The sequence below is a fragment of the Tarenaya hassleriana genome, unplaced genomic scaffold (assembly GCF_000463585.1).
Source record: "Tarenaya hassleriana unplaced genomic scaffold, ASM46358v1 Cleome12, whole genome shotgun sequence".
In the NCBI taxonomy this organism is placed as follows: domain Eukaryota; kingdom Viridiplantae; phylum Streptophyta; class Magnoliopsida; order Brassicales; family Cleomaceae; genus Tarenaya; species Tarenaya hassleriana.
The window spans coordinates 1446264-1464469 of NW_010962392.1; the positions used below are offsets into that span (position 1 = coordinate 1446264).

At 37.3% G+C, this 18206-nt stretch overlaps 4 protein-coding genes across 6 annotated transcripts in view; 2 read left to right on the forward strand and 2 right to left on the reverse strand.

Moving 5' to 3' along the window:
- Nucleotides 1-10: 10 nt before the first annotated feature.
- Nucleotides 11-2824, reverse strand: LOC104806433 (probable WRKY transcription factor 41). The gene is made up of 7 exons (XM_019201646.1): nt 2817-2824; nt 2052-2453; nt 1829-1957; nt 1646-1655; nt 1471-1604; nt 1248-1376; nt 11-837 (listed from the first exon to the last, which is right to left on the reverse strand). The coding sequence occupies exons 1-7, from the start codon at nt 2822-2824 to the stop codon at nt 384-386; spliced, it is 1266 nt and encodes a 421-aa protein (XP_019057191.1). The 3' UTR covers nt 11-383.
- Nucleotides 2825-6223: 3399 nt separating this feature from the next.
- LOC104806435 (putative E3 ubiquitin-protein ligase UBR7) lies at nt 6224-8955 on the forward strand. 3 transcript variants are annotated; one of them, XM_010531336.2, is made up of 6 exons: nt 6224-6434; nt 6609-6742; nt 7099-7257; nt 7355-7627; nt 7776-8375; nt 8528-8955. In XM_010531336.2, exons 2-6 carry the CDS (start codon nt 6659-6661, stop codon nt 8615-8617), a joined length of 1206 nt encoding a protein of 401 aa, XP_010529638.1. In that variant the 5' UTR covers nt 6224-6434; nt 6609-6658; the 3' UTR covers nt 8618-8955. The 3 variants fall into 3 exon arrangements, with proteins under 3 accessions (XP_010529638.1, XP_010529636.1, XP_010529637.1); XM_010531334.2 differs by having other exon boundaries at nt 6225-6434; nt 7770-8375; XM_010531335.2 differs by having other exon boundaries at nt 6226-6434; nt 7773-8375.
- Nucleotides 8956-9326: 371 nt separating this feature from the next.
- Nucleotides 9327-10139, reverse strand: LOC104807001. The gene is made up of 2 exons (XM_010532115.1): nt 9617-10139; nt 9327-9394 (listed from the first exon to the last, which is right to left on the reverse strand). The coding sequence occupies exons 1-2, from the start codon at nt 10137-10139 to the stop codon at nt 9327-9329; spliced, it is 591 nt and encodes a 196-aa protein (XP_010530417.1).
- Nucleotides 10140-15810: 5671 nt separating this feature from the next.
- Nucleotides 15811-18206, forward strand: part of LOC104806439 — a 2880-nt gene continuing 484 nt past the window's right edge. The window contains exons 1-8 of the mRNA XM_010531340.2: nt 15811-15918; nt 16673-16813; nt 16921-17026; nt 17120-17202; nt 17312-17375; nt 17473-17590; nt 17681-17835; nt 18157-18202. Coding sequence (XP_010529642.1) covers nt 16683-16813; nt 16921-17026; nt 17120-17202; nt 17312-17375; nt 17473-17590; nt 17681-17835; nt 18157-18202 — 703 coding nt within the window. The 5' untranslated portion in view covers nt 15811-15918; nt 16673-16682. The remainder of the gene's footprint in view (nt 15919-16672; nt 16814-16920; nt 17027-17119; nt 17203-17311; nt 17376-17472; nt 17591-17680; nt 17836-18156; nt 18203-18206) is intronic.

The following is an 18206-nucleotide window of genomic DNA, read 5'->3' on the forward strand; positions in this document are numbered from 1 at the left end:
TATCTGCTCGTATTGAACATCTTTTTGTGTTCCCTTTTAGGACTATTAATTGGAGAAAATTTCCCAAAATTTTTGCCTCTTTTACATTATCATCAACCAAACCGGTTCTAAACCGGCTTCGTAATCTTAAAAGGTGTTATTTTGACTAACCGGCATCGCCATCTTAAAAAAAATGTCTATCTGCTCGTATACTGAACATCTTTTTGTATTCCTTTTTAGGACACTCTTAATTGGAGAAAATTTCCCAAAATATTCGCCTCTTTCCCAAATTGCATCAACTAAACCGGTTCTTAACCGGCTTCGCAATCTTAAAAAATGTTATTTTAGTCCAAAAAAAAAGATACAGATCTTTAGAGTAATTTCTACCGTCGGATCTAGCGGTTCTAGAGATCGACTCGCGTGAAAAAAGAGGTGAAGCCAGTGTCAATCTCGACCGTCGGATCGAACTGGAAATCCACGTCGAAGATTGGAGAGCTCCCCGTGGAGGTATTGGCAGAAGACATCATCAGCCCGGGGAAATCCGACGGATCAGAACCACCCACGTGGCAGAATCCGAAGTCGGAGTCGTCGTAAAACAACGTCGCTGCCGGGAACGAGAAAGCGTCGACGCCGAGATTGGTCCCGAGGCTGTGGAGAGGGTCATTTTGGTAATTTCCGGTGGCTTTGTTAGATTTGGCGTCCTGCGTTTCGGGGGAAGCCGGGGGAGGGATCGCCTGCGAGCAGGTGTGTGTTCCTCTGTATGTCACTTCGAAGACCGCTGGATCACCGTCCGATCTCTGGACTTGCTTCGTCGCCCAACAGTTCTGCGTGTTACGGTACGTGCATCTGTAATAACTCCTGTAATAATTAAACGAAAACATTGAGTATTCGATGATGATGATGATGATAAGGGGTGGTTGGTTTGGGTTCGATTCCCGTTTGGTTCGGATATATTTGTATTTGGTTATTTCGATTTTTGAAAAAATTATAATCATCCAATTCATTTCCTTTCGGTTTGGTCACCTTTTGATTTTCATTGATAAAAATAGGCGTGAATGTTTCGGTATTCAGTCCAAATTCGATACGATATTTGATCTATTCGTGTCATTCGATCATAGAAAATTTTGTACCCACCGGTCATTATATTCGGTTCGGTTTTGGTCTAGATTCGAATTCGGTTTTACATTTTCTAAAAAAATCATAACTATTTTGTTTTTTTATTCGGTACGGTTATATTTTTATTCGGTTTGGAATCGTTAACCGGTTACCTGGGAAATCTAGAAGCCAAGATATCTTTCTGGCCGTACTTTCTCCAGCTAAAACCATCGTCTTGAGGACCCTCGAACCCTCTCTCTGGGCTTATTCTCACCTTCTCCGTCCACTTTGGCATCGTCTTCCTGCAAATATTTTTTTTTTCGATCTCAATTCCCTCTTTCTTTGATTCTTTTACCATTTGTTTTGGAAAAAAAATCATTTTCTTTCAATGTCTACCTCTTCTTTGGATTAAAGTTGTAATCTTGATTCAACTCTTCGCTTCTCGGGCTCCCGTTTATCGACGCCGGAGATTCCGCTTTCCCGCCGGAGTTCAACACCGGAATCACCGCCGCCGCCGGTGGAGTTACCGGCTGGACGGGGAATGTTTCGGTATTCAGTCCAAATTCGATACGATATTTGATCTATTCGTGTCATTCGATCATAGAAAATTTTGTACCCACCGGTCATTATATTCGGTTCGGTTTTGGTCTAGATTCGAATTCGGTTTTACATTTTCTAAAAAAATCATAACTATTTTGTTTTTTTATTCGGTACGGTTATATTTTTATTCGGTTTGGAATCGTTAACCGGTTACCTGGGAAATCTAGAAGCCAAGATATCTTTCTGGCCGTACTTTCTCCAGCTAAAACCATCGTCTTGAGGACCCTCGAACCCTCTCTCTGGGCTTATTCTCACCTTCTCCGTCCACTTTGGCATCGTCTTCCTGCAAATATTTTTTTTTTCGATCTCAATTCCCTCTTTCTTTGATTCTTTTACCATTTGTTTTGGAAAAAAAATCATTTTCTTTCAATGTCTACCTCTTCTTTGGATTAAAGTTGTAATCTTGATTCAACTCTTCGCTTCTCGGGCTCCCGTTTATCGACGCCGGAGATTCCGCTTTCCCGCCGGAGTTCAACACCGGAATCACCGCCGCCGCCGGTGGAGTTACCGGCTGTACGGGCGGCGGCCCAGCCCAGTTCAGCATCAGCAGAGCTTTCTCGTACGAGGAAACTATCCGGAGCACCAGGCTCTCGTTAGTCTCCGTCGTAGGCGGAAAAGATTCCGGCGACGGAGACGGCGATTCTCCGATGTGTGACTGGAGCTGCTTCGCCGCCTCCATCCCGTGAATCAACTCGCTGACCAGCGTCGTCGTGTCCCAATTCAACATTTTTCTCCCCGAAGATTTCTCACAAAAATCAAAGAAATTCTCTGTTCGATTTCTTGCTCAACAATGGTACAACATTTCATGCAAAAATCTACGGAATCATCGGATTTGGATCGTGGGTGGACAAGAACAACGGTTTCTCCGGATGAAAATTGTCTCGAGACCGATCAGAAATCGAATATTCTGTCCGGTAATCGATATAACGGCTAAGGAGTGATCGATATGGGATCACACGATGAATGAGAGAGATGGGTCAGAGAGAGAGAGAGAGAGAGAATGTGGTTGGGATTGTGATGAAAGGAAAGTGTGTTTGGTCCGAAATATAAAGGCATTGGGTCATACCACAAAGACAAAAAAAAAAAGAAAAAGACTTTCAAACTCGGGGAAAAGTCTTTGGTCATAAGGAGTATAGTTTCACTCCTTCATAGTGTGGGCGAAGTGAAGGTCAAACGCTGACCAATTCAAATCCACATAGTTGTAATTGATTAATTCCATTAATCAAGCGATTAGCTTAATTAATTAGATTAGACAACTAATTAAGGATAAACAACCTGTGTTACCTTAAAGATTCTCTCTACTTGTTTGTTTATTTGCAAAAGTTATAATCTGTTTTGTTGGTGTGTATTATAAAGCTTTGTATAATTTCTTTATTCTCTATATTTATATATGCATGTATATTATTAATTTTGCCGTTGTATGTAAATAATAATAGTGTATTTTTTGGAGGGGACAAAAATGTTTCCTCCTTGGAAAAAAAAATATAATATATCTATTCTTTTTTTTCTTCTAAAATTTCAATTTTTAGTGTGATATTATTGGAGTGTAAGAAGGTTTGTGCTGACCAAGTCTAAATATCTGCAATAAAATATATTCCATGAGAAAATTTCAATATCAAATGATTGTTATCTAACTTTATGCCATAAATTATAAAGTATTATTTTATTATATCAGAAAATATTAAATAGCCCATAATTTATGTTTGCTCGTAACCCCACAGTAATATCAATTTCACACGTCCTATCTCGAACGACGAATCCCAATACTATAATACATACCCGAATATTATATAAATGATGTCAACTTATATATATATATATATATATCATATTTTAAACACTCCATTACAATGCGTATGTTATAATGTTATATCAGATTTTATTTAAATTTACATTAAAGTTTTTTTTCTGATGGTGTTTAATAGTAAATGTTGTCTTTATTTTTGTATCCAAAATACTGAAAGATGAAATCAATTTAACTTTATTTCATGTTTATAAATATACCATAATCGCATTATTTTATTGTCGATCGCCACTGTTTTGTATATTCGTTGTATGTCCAGGAAATATACAATTTTAAATTTCTTGACAATGACTGGAAATTACGAGATTTTACAAAAAACGGAATTAAAATATTAGAAATAATATCACACGGTACACTCTGTATCAGTCAAGAGGGAGATTGGACCGTGGAAATTTCAAACCTCACTTCCGCGTGGATTTTATATTTTCGATTTTTATTTATTTATTTAATTTTTTATTTGATATTTTATTCTTCAATTTTTTATTTATATGACGTCATCGCGCTCCTTGTCATTCAGTCACCCTGATGGTGTCACATGTTAATCACTTTAGAACCTAGAGTTCATATAAATAATTAAACATTAAATAAATCTTATTCTAAAAATATTTGAATATAAAAAGATCGCAAATAAATATTATAAACTCAAAATTTCAGCTGTGTTCTAGAAACTTTTAAGGTGTTATGTAAAAAAATACAAATCAAACGCAATACTTATTTAGGTTCGATTTTCCACCATTACACATAAACATTATAATATATTCGAAGTACTTTTTCAAATTTATGTGATATTTAAGTTCCAATTTTTTAATTTCTGATCGCATTTATTTTTTTTGCTCCATGTTTTTTTAAACATATATCATATATTGCATAAACTAAAGCAACAGAAAGAGAAAAAAAAAGAAGGTAACGTATTCATATGCATTGTAGAATGTGGTTCATATATCCACGGTTTCTTTTTTTTAAAAAAATTGATTTTTCACATATATTTTCGGTCGATGATTGTTCGCTTTTCGACATATCAAGTAGAAATGGTGATGCAACTGAAAAACCTGTCATAGGCTACCAGTTTTTATTTTCAAGCACAATAATAATTAAATATAGAGGTGGACGGGTTTTATAAAATTGAACCGTACCAAACCAAAAAAATCCGTTATCGCTTTCGAACCGAACAATCTAAATTTCTGAACGGAATCGATTTCAGAAATCGAATTTTTCAAAGTCAAATCGAATTAAAAACAATCCAAAAAACAAAATTTTTATAAGAAAATATCATTTGTTTTTATTAAAAGGTGAAAACGAAACCGAACTAAGGGTGTAAAATGAGACGTGGATCGTGTGCTGGTTCACGAGTTGTTCCATATTTTTTCGAGTCGGCTTCAAAATATTGAAACTCAAAAAATATCGGGTCAAACAAGACAACCCGTCACGAATCGAACTCATGGCGAGCCAACTAGCTCGTGGGTTAGAAAAAAAAATATTTTTAAAATTTTAAAATTTTAATATATTTTTATATACAAATTATATTTTTATTACATATTTGGTTTATTTTTATTTAAATTTTTAATTTTTTAGTATATTTTAAATATTAAAATTAGTTTTAAATATTTGTTAGTATTAAAATTTTATTTTAAAAATTTATATATTTGATTTACAGACCGATTCGTTTGGTTTACAGACTAAGACGATATAGGCTGAGCTGATATATTTTTGATTCGCTAAAAAATGAATTGGCTTGGGATGTACTAAAATTTTTCGAGATCGGAACGAATCAGACTGGACCAGACGAACCCGTTTTACACCTCTAAACAAAACCGAAACGAAACGAATTATATCAATAAAAAAAGCCGAACCAACTAATATGTGAACTTCGAACCGGATAACAAATTTCGTTCACCTCTAATTAAATATTCCAACAACACTACCAATAGACGCGTGTCCTCCACGTCATGTGATTGCGCGTGGTATAACAGTTGTACGGCTAAAGCTCATGTGGGTTGATCAAGAACCCCACAAAAGGCTCAATATTCTATTGAGCTTGAGCCGATATTAAGACCCAAGATTGATTACTGGGGCCACGGTATGGTCGAAAACCAAGTGCCCTGGAAAGAGATTGACTCTCACTTCTTCAACCAATTCCAGGCCCATTAAATTAGCCGAATAGGCCTGTATTAGGCCCACTGACAACCATGTGGGTAAATGGGCCTGTGTTAGGCCCATGGCTACAAGGAGAATTGAGACGAACCTGACCGAAAACAACGAATTTGCTCCACCGCAGCTTCGCCGACGAGATCCCCTTCCGATCGCCTTTCTCTCCTCTTTCTCTCTCCCCAAGTCTGCATCGTCTGAATAATGGAAGAATCGCGAAGACTAGGGTTCATTAACCCTCTCACCCGAAACGATGCGTTTTGGAAACCCTCTCAACGAGTCAGAAGATCTCTTTTTCCGCCAACGGGCCTGAAAGCCCAACAGTTGGAAGCCTCGACAGAACAAGTGGTTCTAATGGTTCATCTTTTGGGGGCCTATTAAAGCATATATATTATTAAATATTGTTTTGATTTACTTCCGTTAGGGTTTTTTTTTAGTAAATTTTAACTGAACAAGATTTACTGATGCAAAAAACTAATTAAGAGTCCAAAGACGAATAAATAAACAAAACTCCGAAAATTATGTTCGATTAATTTTTACGAAGTGAAACTTTGACATGGGCAGGGAAGTGGGGGGAGAGAATATGGTGATGGTGGAGGGAAAACGGCGCATGGAATTCCATCAAATGGGGCTTATTGGCGGGAAAATGTCCGTACAGTCCTTGTTCATTATATAGCTATTACTGGAAAACCCACCTCCTTCCCTTTTAACATCGCGAAATGTCCCCCAATTCCTCATTCCGCCATTGATTTCATCTGCTCGCGAGAGTAACAGAGCCTAATATCAGAAACTTTTCGATTGGGCTGTCCGGGTAATTTCCTTGTTGTCGAGATCTCTCACTCGCCCTCTGTTTCTGGAAGAATCTAGGGTTTTGTTTTCTTAGGATTCTGTGTTTTTTTTCCCCGGAGTCTGTTGGCGAGGTGTCTTTGATTTTATCTGGGTTTCGAGCATTTTGTACTCGTGTTTGATTCTGTACTGATTTCAGGTTGACAATCGTGAAGAATAAACGGTTCCGAATCACTGGGTTCTGCGAAAATGGCCTCGGGCGAGTTCGACGATGAAGCGGAGGCGACTGTGTCGATCAATGAATATATCGAGAGCATAGAAGCCGACGAACTGGTAAAGACGCTCTCTCTCTCTCTCTCCGCCCGTATGGTTCAATTTAGGGTTTTTGATTCTTCTAATTCGGCATCCAAAACAACGAATCATGACCTTTAATTAGCTACCCTTTTACTCAGTTTACAGCTTTGGGCTTACTACTCAGACGGGTGTCTATTTTTCTGAGTGATTTTTGGTTTGCTCAGTATATGTTGTATCTGAATTGAAATCCACTACTCGGATTGTTCTTAGGGTCCCTGTTTATTTTCATCTCTACTCTTTGGATTTGTCTCTGTGTGTGTGTGTGTGTTATGGCACAATTACTGAACATGATGGTGTTTATTGCCATTGATGCTTTGTGGGTTATGGGTCTAAAGGAAGCAGATTTGGTTTTGGGTGGAGACGAGGGCGATGAGTGTACGTATGCAAAGGGTTATATGAAGAGGCAAGCCATTTTCTCATGCTTGACTTGTACCCCCGAGGGAAGTGCCGGAATTTGCACAGCTTGCTGTTTATCATGCCACGACGGCCATGAGGTACTTAAGCTGCTTCATGTTTTATCGTTATGAAATGGTCTCATTTGACACGTTAATCGGTTCCTGATGTTTTGTTTACCTTTTCTTTCTTACAAAGGTTTTGGAACTCTGGACCAAGAGAAATTTCAAATGTGATTGTGGGAACTCAAAGTTTGGGGCTTTCGCATGTAAGCTTCTCCCAAGCAAAGATGCGGAAAATTCTGAGAATTCTTACAATCACAACTTCAAAGGTTTGTACTGCACTTGCGACCGACCCTACCCCGACCCGAATGTGGAAGAGCAGGAGGAGATGATACAGTGCTGTATATGCGAAGACTGGTTTCATGAGGAGCATCTCGGTCTGAATTCCACCGGTGATTTTAGTAGTCAGGTTTGTCACTATTGCTTACTTTGCATACAGTTTGATATGGGCTGTCTAGCTATAAGTCCTGTTCTTAAAAGTTGACATATAAGCACTCAATTTGATCTATTTCTTTAGGTCTGATTACGCTTTCAATTCTTTTGCTGTGTAGCAGCAGATTCCAAGAGACGAGGAAGGGGAGCCGGTGTATGAGGATTTCATTTGCAAACTCTGCTCGCCCATTTGTTCGTTTCTGGCACTTTATCCCGAAAACCTTTGGGTTGCTCGGACAGAAACCACTGGTTCTGCTGATGCCTGTTCAGGCAAAACCGAGTCAAAGGAAACCTGTACAGATGCTAGACCCGACAAGCTTGAGAATGGTAATGAACCTGAAAAAACTGTTGTCGGAGATAGCTCCCAGAGTAACGACGACTCAAAATCCATCGAGGGGCTGTCTGCTTGTGTTATCCCGACAGATCCGAAGTCTTGTCCTCATGAGTTTGAGAGCAAACCGCTGTTTCTGTCCAAAAACTGGAGGGACATCCTATGCAGATGTGAGAAATGCTTAGAGATGTACAGCCAGAGGAACATTGGCTATTTACTTGACGTGGAGGACACAATAGCTGAGTATGAGAAGAGGGCAAAGCAGAAAAGATCGGAGAAACTGGAGCGACAAGAGGGCGAAACCTTAGATCTTCTCAACAACCTCGACCACGTAGCCAAGATGGAGATTCTGCATGGCATCAAAGACTTCAAAGAAGAGTTCCGTGGTTTATTGGTACGTAAAAATGGGCAAATCTCCTAAAAGGGTAGAAGCTTGCTGGTGGTTTTCTCATCTTGCATTTTGCATATGATATTATAGTTTCTTCTTGAGGTGTTTTTTTATTCATTTTTTATTAAAGAGAAGAAGGTGTATTTGGTGTACTGTAGGAGACTGCTGGGCCGTCAAAGACCATAACACCTGCAGATGTTGAGAAAATGTTTCATAATCTGAAGAACAAGCGCAAACGCATGGAATGAGAGACGCTGTCATGCCATGGCATGGCATGGCATGGCATCACATGGGCTTTCAGGTACTCTCTGCATCTCTTTGCTTCCTTTTGTCGCCTGTTCTTCTTGGTAGATTCCAAAAGTGCACTAAAAAGTTTGTAGACTTGTTAACGTTCTAGTTTCCCTTTTATCTATATGGTATGAGAATGAGACTGCTCTCTTGTACGGACCGTGCCAGTTAGCTTATTATAAGAACTATATATATATATATATATGGAATAGTTGTGCAAACTAAGTGATGCTTTAGTTCGGTTGCTACACAGATTTCTTGCCCTCCGGTTCTGATGTAACATTTTTTTGGGCTTTCACCAACTTGTCGAATGCTTTGGGTCTTTAGGAGTGCGACGTTTGGGCCTGAGAAGCCCAATTCAGATATGCTTTAGGCCCAATAGAAAGACTTAAGTGGGGTCCATATTTGGCTGAAATGAATAATCTCTCTCTCTCCTCTCCTCCATGCGCCTAATGCCTAGACGTCTTCATCGAATTTTACAAACATGTTACATCTTATTGAGTATTGGTTTTTTTATTTTATTTTTTGGTAATCAACTTATTAATTTCAAATATTGGAAAATTTATTCACTTGAAATCATTTCCTTGTTTCTTTTTTTCTGTATGAGATTGAAATTATTTTGGCCTCGTTTTTTTATTCAATATATTAAATAAATGTCCACATCGTTTGTCATGGATCGACATTTCCGGCAACAATTGGACCCCAAATTCTTAAGCTGTTATTGTTCTCTCCTTGTACTGTACAGTACACATAAAAAAGACAAATATAGCCAAAGATTTAAAAAGTAACAAATTAAAAAATAAAACAACTAAACCCTACTCCTTAAATCTAATTATTACCAAAACTCCTAAAAAAAGCTACTAGTTTATGCTTAGTAATACTCGGGATTACTATAATATTAATTTAAATTCTAATTATTAATTAACCTTAATGAAGATACTTATTATATTTAATTGCACCGGCTTCTACTCCCTTGTTACGAGCGACCACCACAGTCGCCACATGGACGCCATAAACGGGGGCGTTAAAGATTTGGTCTGCCACGTGTCGGAGTTCCAAAACGCCGCCGTTTTGAGAGTGTTTCAATAGAAGCCTTTCGGCTTCGAGCTTTGGCATCTTGATCTTAACCCTAATGATTTCCTCTTTCCTCTTCTCCACCACGAAACCCTCTTCGCGATTCAGAGTCTCCGCGTGGAACCTTGGGACGTTGTTTGGCGACTTTAAGCCTTCTCTCTCGGGCGGAGGCTCTATCGTGGTGTGCTCGTCGGCGAATCTCACGAACTTTTTCGTCTTTTTCTCGGTTGAGTTGGAGTTGCTGTTTCTGCAAATGGGTTTTAAACCCTCTTTCTCGTGAAGAGGCTTGTCCAAGGGCTTTACTGAGTGCTTCTCGTTTAAGTCGTCTCTGTAAACTGGTTTTGTTTCTCCAACGTTGTCGGACCTTCCTTGATGTCCCCTGAAGCAGTGAGCGAAATAACCCACCATTTTCTTGAGAGAGAGAGAGAGAGAGAGTAGGGTTTTGTAGTTTGCAATGGAAAAGGTCTTTTAGTTCATTGATGGAGGAGAGGGCTTATTCATGCGAGTGGGTATATATATAAAGGGGGACCAAAGTCTTTGAGTGAGGTTCGGGGCAGAGAAGATGACGTCACATATCTATTTCCGCCGTATGACCATTTGCTTTGAATTTTCCTCTCTATTGTTTGCTTATGTCATTCATCAAAACCCTAACCCTAGGCAAAAGGATGTGTAATATTCCCAATATTCACCCACAAATCTTCCACAGTTAGAATACATGATGCGTGCGTATATACATACATATATGTGTTTCTTATATGCATACATTACATGTTACATATGAGTTTGCGATGGGTCTGTGCGCTTTCTTGGTCTTGATGTGACGGGTTACCTCGGGAAGCTATCCCAAGTCGTTGACAGTCAACAGTGTTCTTTGAAATGGTCAACTTGAATGATTCTACGTTTTCGACATTTCTTCGACCTAATTAAGGCCATAGACTCGTTCAAATGACTCCATTACTTCTTAGATCCACTCCAATAATTACACATATATACATACATATACATATATATATGAACACCCATGTATACACACACACAAGCTTTAAAGATTTTAGAAGTTTCTACTTAAATCATGAGAACTATACAACTTAATTTTTTTAAAAAAAATAGATACATACGCCGTATGATATTGTGCATCTAAGACATGCAAGCGTACATGATATTGAAAACAATAACTGAATAGATACAAATAATGAGAAAACATTATATATAATTCTATTTTTGTAACAAGAATTACCAAAGAAACCAACCTAATTGGATAGATCAACCGGTGAAATGAAAAAGTAAACCGTTTGTTTCGTTTCGAATTCGAATTTCAAATTGAAAAAAAGAGTGTCTTGTTCCCGATTCCATAATACTTCGACATAAAACACTCGGTTATCCGAAGAAAAAAATGACCAAATAAAAAAGTAGGGTAAGTGAAGACACCCGAAAGAGTGACATACTATCATAAATAAGGGTAGGAGACTCGAGACTAAAGTGGATATACACATACAAACAAAATAAATATCAATGTCGTAGAATTATATTGAGACCGTCGTTTTCTGTGAAGAAAATTAGGAAAAGTGTTTGCCTATGCAACGCGTTTACGCATTTTTTTTCTTCATCTCTTAACGCAATTGACCCATGACCTTCGCAATTCCATCTTCTCATATATATATATATATATATATATATATATATATGAGAAGATGGAATTGCGAAGGTCATGGGTCAATTGCGTTAAGAGATGAAGAAAAAAAATGCGTAAACGCGTTGCATAGGCAAACACTTTTCCTAATTTTCTTCACAGAAAACAACGGTCTCCATACGAAAAAATAACACATGGGAGCTCACTTCATTGCCTCAAGGACACGAAGCCATTGGAGTTAAATGGGTGTTCAAAACAAAGAGGAATGCCAAAGGAGAAGTGGAAAGGCACAAGGCAAGGTTGGTAGTGAAAGGATACAAACAAAAGCATGGAGTTGACTATGAAGAAGTCTTTGCTCCTGTAGCTCGGTTGGAAACGGTGAGATTATTGATCTCACTCGCAGCTCAGAAGAGATGGAGGATGTATCAGATGGACGTAAAATCAGCGTTCTTAAATGGAAATCTCGAAGAAGAAGTGTATGTTGAACAACCGCCGGGATTTGTTATTGCGGGACATGAGAAAAAGGTGTACAGGCTGAAAAGAGCTCTTTATGGGCTCAAGCAAGCACCGAGAGCTTGGAATACCAGAATCGATGCTTACTTTGTTCGAGAAGGATTCATGAAGTGTCCATATGAACACTCCTTATACGTGAAGGTCAAAGGTACTAATGTGTTATTCATATGTCTATATGTGGATGATCTGGTATTCACAGGCAATAACAATACCATGATTCAAGAATTCAAGCAATCGATGGAGAAAGAATTTGAGATGACGGATTTGGGCATGATGAAATATTTTTTGGGCATCGAAGTACATCAAGGTGAAGGTAACATTTTTATCTCCCAAGAGAAATATGCGACTGACATTTTGCAAAAGTTTTCGATGGATGATTCTTTGCCCATAGACACACCGGTGGAGTGTGGTACGTGATTGACGAAGGAAGGAGAAGGAAAACCCATAAACCCGACATATTACAAGAGTCTTGTGGGTTGTCTAAGGTATCTGACTTGTACTCGACCTGATATTTTATATGGAGTAGGATTGGTTAGTCGGTACATGGAGAACCCAAAGTCTTCCCATCTTGAAGCTGCTAAGCGGATTCTCAGATACATCAAAGGGACAGTTGGTTACGGGTTATTATATTCATCTAAAGGAGAAGCAGAACTCATTGGTTATAGTGACAGTGATTGGGCTGGAAGTTATGATGATCGCAAGAGCACTACCGGGTTTGTGTTCTATTTTGGTGATGCAGCATTTACTTGGTCTTCAAAGAAGCAATCGATTGTTGCTCTGTCAACATGTGAAGCGGAATATATAGCGGCATCTTCATGTGTTTGTCATGCTATATGGTTGAGGAGACTCCTTGGAGAGTTGATGTTGAAGCAAGAAAATACAACAAAGATTTATGTGGATAACAAGTCAGCTATTGCTCTGGCGAAGAACCCTGTTCATCATGAGCGTTCGAAACATATCGACACACGGTTTCATTTCATTCGGGAGCATGTCAAGGCTAAAGATGTTGATTTGTTGCATGTGAGTTCAGGTGATCAAGTTGCAGATATTTTTACGAAGGCTTTGAAGACGGATGCATTTCAACACTTTCGAAAGCAGCTCGGAGTCCAAGTTCAAGGAGGAACAAGTTTAAGGGAGGCTAATGTTGGAAATTAAACTTGCCCTAGTATTTTGTGTTCTAGTTTTGGGTGTTCAAAATACTCCTAGTTTTCAAGAAAATAATTATGCTAAGTTAGACCAAAATTAATCATGTATCATTATGGTGTTTTACTAGAATGTTCTTAGGATTACTATATATATAGGTGGAGTTTTGGAGTTTGTAGAACAACAACAAAAAAAACACAAGAAAATAAAGGAGTATTTTGAGTATTTCTCCTCATCTCTTCTCATTCATATACTTATAAAAGTATATAAAGAAAAAGCCTAAGAGCTTACACCTACTTTATATAATTTAATTAAAAAAATTTAATCTCTTTTTGTAATTTTATAATTTTTTAAATAAAATTGATAAATGACTCATAATAAAATTAAGATTGTTTCAATGAAATTGTAAGTGCTCCTTTTCAGAAATTGTTTTGGGGTTGTTACTATATATATATATATATATATATATATATATATTGTTAATTTATTGAAGACGTCGTTTACCCTTTTGGACTCCCCGTACGTATGTGTATTAGTTAATTATTGATATGTAGAAATGGTATCAGTCAAGATTCTATTCTATTCTATTATATATATATACACACGCGCACATGTATGTGTATGTGCGTTATATATTTTTGCAAATTTCATTGTAATTAGATTCAGTAGTAATAATATTTGACCGCGTCAAACGTGTAATCCCTATAGATACTTCCACATATATATGATTACTATACTATTTTGGTCGTGAGGGCAGAAAAAGCGTAAGATTCGTCAAACGACATTAATTTACCCAAATGTTTGGATGAACAAACAAAGATTATTGTCCATCCAAATATAAAAAATAAAAAAATTAAGCTTTTTTAATAGGAAAAAGAGCGTTTGAATGATCATTTGGAGATGATGAAACTCGGACTGTATAATCAAATATGTATCTCGGACTTGAGAATAGAGGAAGAAGACAAAAAGATTTAAGGGATGGAATATATAAAGGAAATAGTTGCCATTCTCCCATACAAATATGTATCCCGTACGTATGTGTATTAGTTAATTATTGATATGTAGAAATGGTATCAGTCAAGATTCTATTCTATTCTATTATATATATATACACACGCGCACATGTATGTGTATGTGCGTTATATATTTTTGCAAATTTCATTGTAATTAGATTCAGTAGTAATAATATTTGACCGCGTCAAACGTGTAATCCCTATAGATACTTCCACATATATATGATTACTATACTATTTTGGTCGTGAGGGCAGAAAAAGCGTAAGATTCGTCAAACGACATTAATTTACCCAAATGTTTGGATGAACAAACAAAGATTATTGTCCATCCAAATATAAAAAATAAAAAAATTAAGCTTTTTTAATAGGAAAAAGAGCGTTTGAATGATCATTTGGAGATGATGAAACTCGGACTGTATAATCAAATATGTATCTCGGACTTGAGAATAGAGGAAGAAGACAAAAAGATTTAAGGGATGGAATATATAAAGGAAATAGTTGCCATTCTCCCATACAAATATGTATCCCGTACGTATGTGTATTAGTTAATTATTGATATGTAGAAATGGTATCAGTCAAGATTCTATTCTATTCTATTATATATATATACACACGCGCACATGTATGTGTATGTGCGTTATATATTTTTGCAAATTTCATTGTAATTAGATTCAGTAGTAATAATATTTGACCGCGTCAAACGTGTAATCCCATTCGAAATTATGATGAGGGTGGAGAGTGATCGTCAATACAAGTGGCACAATCAAGGAGCGATTCTCACACTGCAAGATACAACTTAAAAGAATTGATTTAGCTAGTCATACCAACAAAATGAATCTACTTTTTCTATCATGTATTTCGAGATAACTCTCCAGCGTTAAAAATGTTCACTTTTTGTAACAGTAATTGTTAATGATTGATGATCTATTAAGAAGTGTTTTTCGGTATTCAGGTAAACGAGGATAAAATACGGTGAATGATATCATATTGTTATAATAACCAGTTGTTGGTTTCCTTTCAAATCCAAAAAGAAAAAAGAAAGCCTCCTACAAATCATTACATTCCACCTTTGTGAAGCAAAATCCTTACACCCACATGAAATACTGAGTTGGCAAGCAACCCCTCTTTTTTTTTATTGTTTAGATGGAAGGGTATAGTTGGCAATTTGTTTTTTCATACTATAAATTCTCATATTTACGTAACATAATATCGTTTTCCACTGCCGTAACATTCCATCAATATCACATTGGTTACTAAGAAGCTCATATTCACGTCACATTTCTTTCAAGTTTCTATTTTGGAAAAAATCTTTAAATTCGTTTGCAAAGAATATAACTTATAGATGTATTAATTAAATTATCATGAATATTAAACGGATAATAGTACCCATTACAAAAACAGAAATTAGCGAATTATATTGTTATTGAATTCAAATATATAAACTGAATCTAATATAAACATGATTAAATACTGAGTTCAGATTTAGGGATTAAATAGGTCGAAGGTGAATCTCTTATTAACAAAATATGTATATATATATATAAACCGAACCCAATAGTAGATAATCATGACCTCAATCGAATCTTATCTAATCCAATGAAATAAAAATCAAGCCGATATAAAAAATCAAATTAATTTAAGAAAATAAAAATGAAAATGAAAATCCAACGAGTGAAAAGCAATTTCATCTGAGCAAAGCTGGCCAATGAGATGTGCGTTAACCAAACAGACGCTTTTGAGGGACAAATTTGTCTTTTTGCCAATTTCTGCAGTGTCTCCTCCTCCTGGCCCTGGAACCAATTTGTTGGGGTCAAAATTACATTCATCGCCGCTTTTCTCCCTTCCTCCTCCGTAAATTCTCTCTTCCATTTTTGTTTCTTCTGATCAGGTAATGGAAATTCTCGGTGAATTTGTAGGCTGTGTTTTTTTAAAAAGTAGTGTAATCTGATTCTCGGAGAATTTGGTTGATGATTAGCTCTCGATCGTCATGTTTCTACAGTGGGTTTCTTCTTCTGCTCGAGATTTTGGATTTGGTTAGGGTTTTGATTTATGGGTTTACTTGCTTGTGTCTGCGAAAAGTTTTCAAGTTATGGATCATCCTTCAGCTTAAAGAGTATCACTGTATCAGAAAGGGTCTTTTGTGAAGTGAATCTCGATGTTTTTCTCAAGTTCGTCGTCGAAGAATAGAAGAAGGCTTTGTTTTTTAGTTTAGAATTTGAATTAATTTTGGTGTTTTCTTTTCTCGAATGCTTCTTAATTAAGTCTACGATTATATAGAAGATAGATAGATCGTAGCTATGGTTCGAAATCTCTGTCAATGATCGGAGAAAGATTTGGCTTTGTATCAGATAAACATATAGATACATCATACTGATATGAACAGTGAACACTCTTTTAAATTCTTATCCATTAAACCAGTTTCAGTGATTCATTATCGTCATATATGTGGGAGATCCGGAGAAATGTTTGGTTTCTCTTTGTTTAAACGCAAAATCGTATTAAGTTTTGATTGTTACACTGCAGATCGAAGTACAGCGTGCTGGGATAATAGCCAATAGTTTCAATCGAAAGAAGGACCATTCTGTTCGATTTTGCTTCTCAGTTTGGTTTTTTCTGTTCTGGTGAAAGTTTCCACTTTCCAGTTTTGTCTTAATGGATGATGGTACTCCCAGCAAGATAAAGATATTACCGGATCACTTTAGGGCTCCTAGTCCTGCACCTGAAGAAGCTACTCAAGAGGATTCTCCATCATCTTCCCAGCCAAGGGCAGATATTTTGTTAAGGTAAAACTCGTTTCTTCCGTGTAGATGCTGCTTACACATATATATGCTGAAAGGGAAGCACTTAACGTGACGTAACTAGTTGCTTTTCTTGCCGTTGTTTAGAGCAGGTCTCATAGCCAATCCCGGGCACGGAGAAAATTGAAGAAAGCAGCACTCATGTTGAATCTTTTCACTCTTCGGCGTCTGTCTTGGAACTCGAATGGTCAGGAGAAGGTTCAACTTAACACCTTTTCTATTTTGCATCACTTGGGTGCTGTTGAATCTAAAAGAGGTTTTCCCTGATAACCCATCACCTTGGATTTGCAGGTAGAGCTATCAGCGTCGGAATTGGAATCTCTTAGATCGGAACTTGCTGATTTAGAAGAGAGGGAAGCTTACCTAAAGGCACAGTAAGTCACTCTCAATAGGTGCTGTTGAGTTTTGAATCTATCTATCGATATGTTATATGTTTCAAGGTCAGAACCATGGACCCAATTCTTGTCTTTTTACTCTTCATAGGTTGGAACATGTGGATGAAATATTACGCTCTGCCCGGTTATCTGGTTATTTGTATATTCGAACAGTATGTGCCCCTCCGTACCAGTGATTTTTACTGCATGGCTCTCACATTGCGGCAGTATTTACAAGTTTTGTCCCTTTGTGTTTACCGAAATTGACAGAGGTGGACTGCTCTCCCGGGCGAACCGCCTCCTATAGACGATACAGAAGTAGACGACTGGCTTCCTCGCTTTGTTGTCCTTCAGGGCGCCTGTCTTTTCTTCTATCTATTGTCAACAGGTGGTGTATTTTCTCTTTTACAACAGAAAGGCCATCTCTTTTTGAGCGTATGTCCTTCCCCATGACGTATTTCTCCTGATTCTTTCGCAGATTTGAGCCCTCAAGATTCGACCCTTCTAGCCGATATTGTGGAAGTTGGTTCCTTGCCAACCTTCACAAGAGAATTCGATGAGATCTATCACTGCTTTTACATTTTAACCCATCAAGGCCTACGCTTCGAGTGCTCAAGCCCGTCTAAGATACAGGTGGAACCCGATACTTTTGTACATCGTATTATCAAAACAGCACTTGAAATGCACTGGTTCACCCATGATCTTGAAAGTTGAAAGTAGAAACCAAATACAGATGCATTGATGGGTATTCTTGAATTTATACATTGTACCAATGCCATCACCAAAGACATTGATACTCTCTCTCTAGTTACCCAAGTTGCTGACACAGAAAACATTGGATAAGGTCATTGTCTGAAATCGAATCGTTTTCATTCGTTGTTTTGATTGTTACTGATTGAATATTACATGCTGCATTTCTTTTGTAATTATGGCTTTTGTTGGGAATATTTTCAGGTGGAGTCTTGGTTGTCACTGTTACGCCGTGATTGCAGCACTGAATCGGA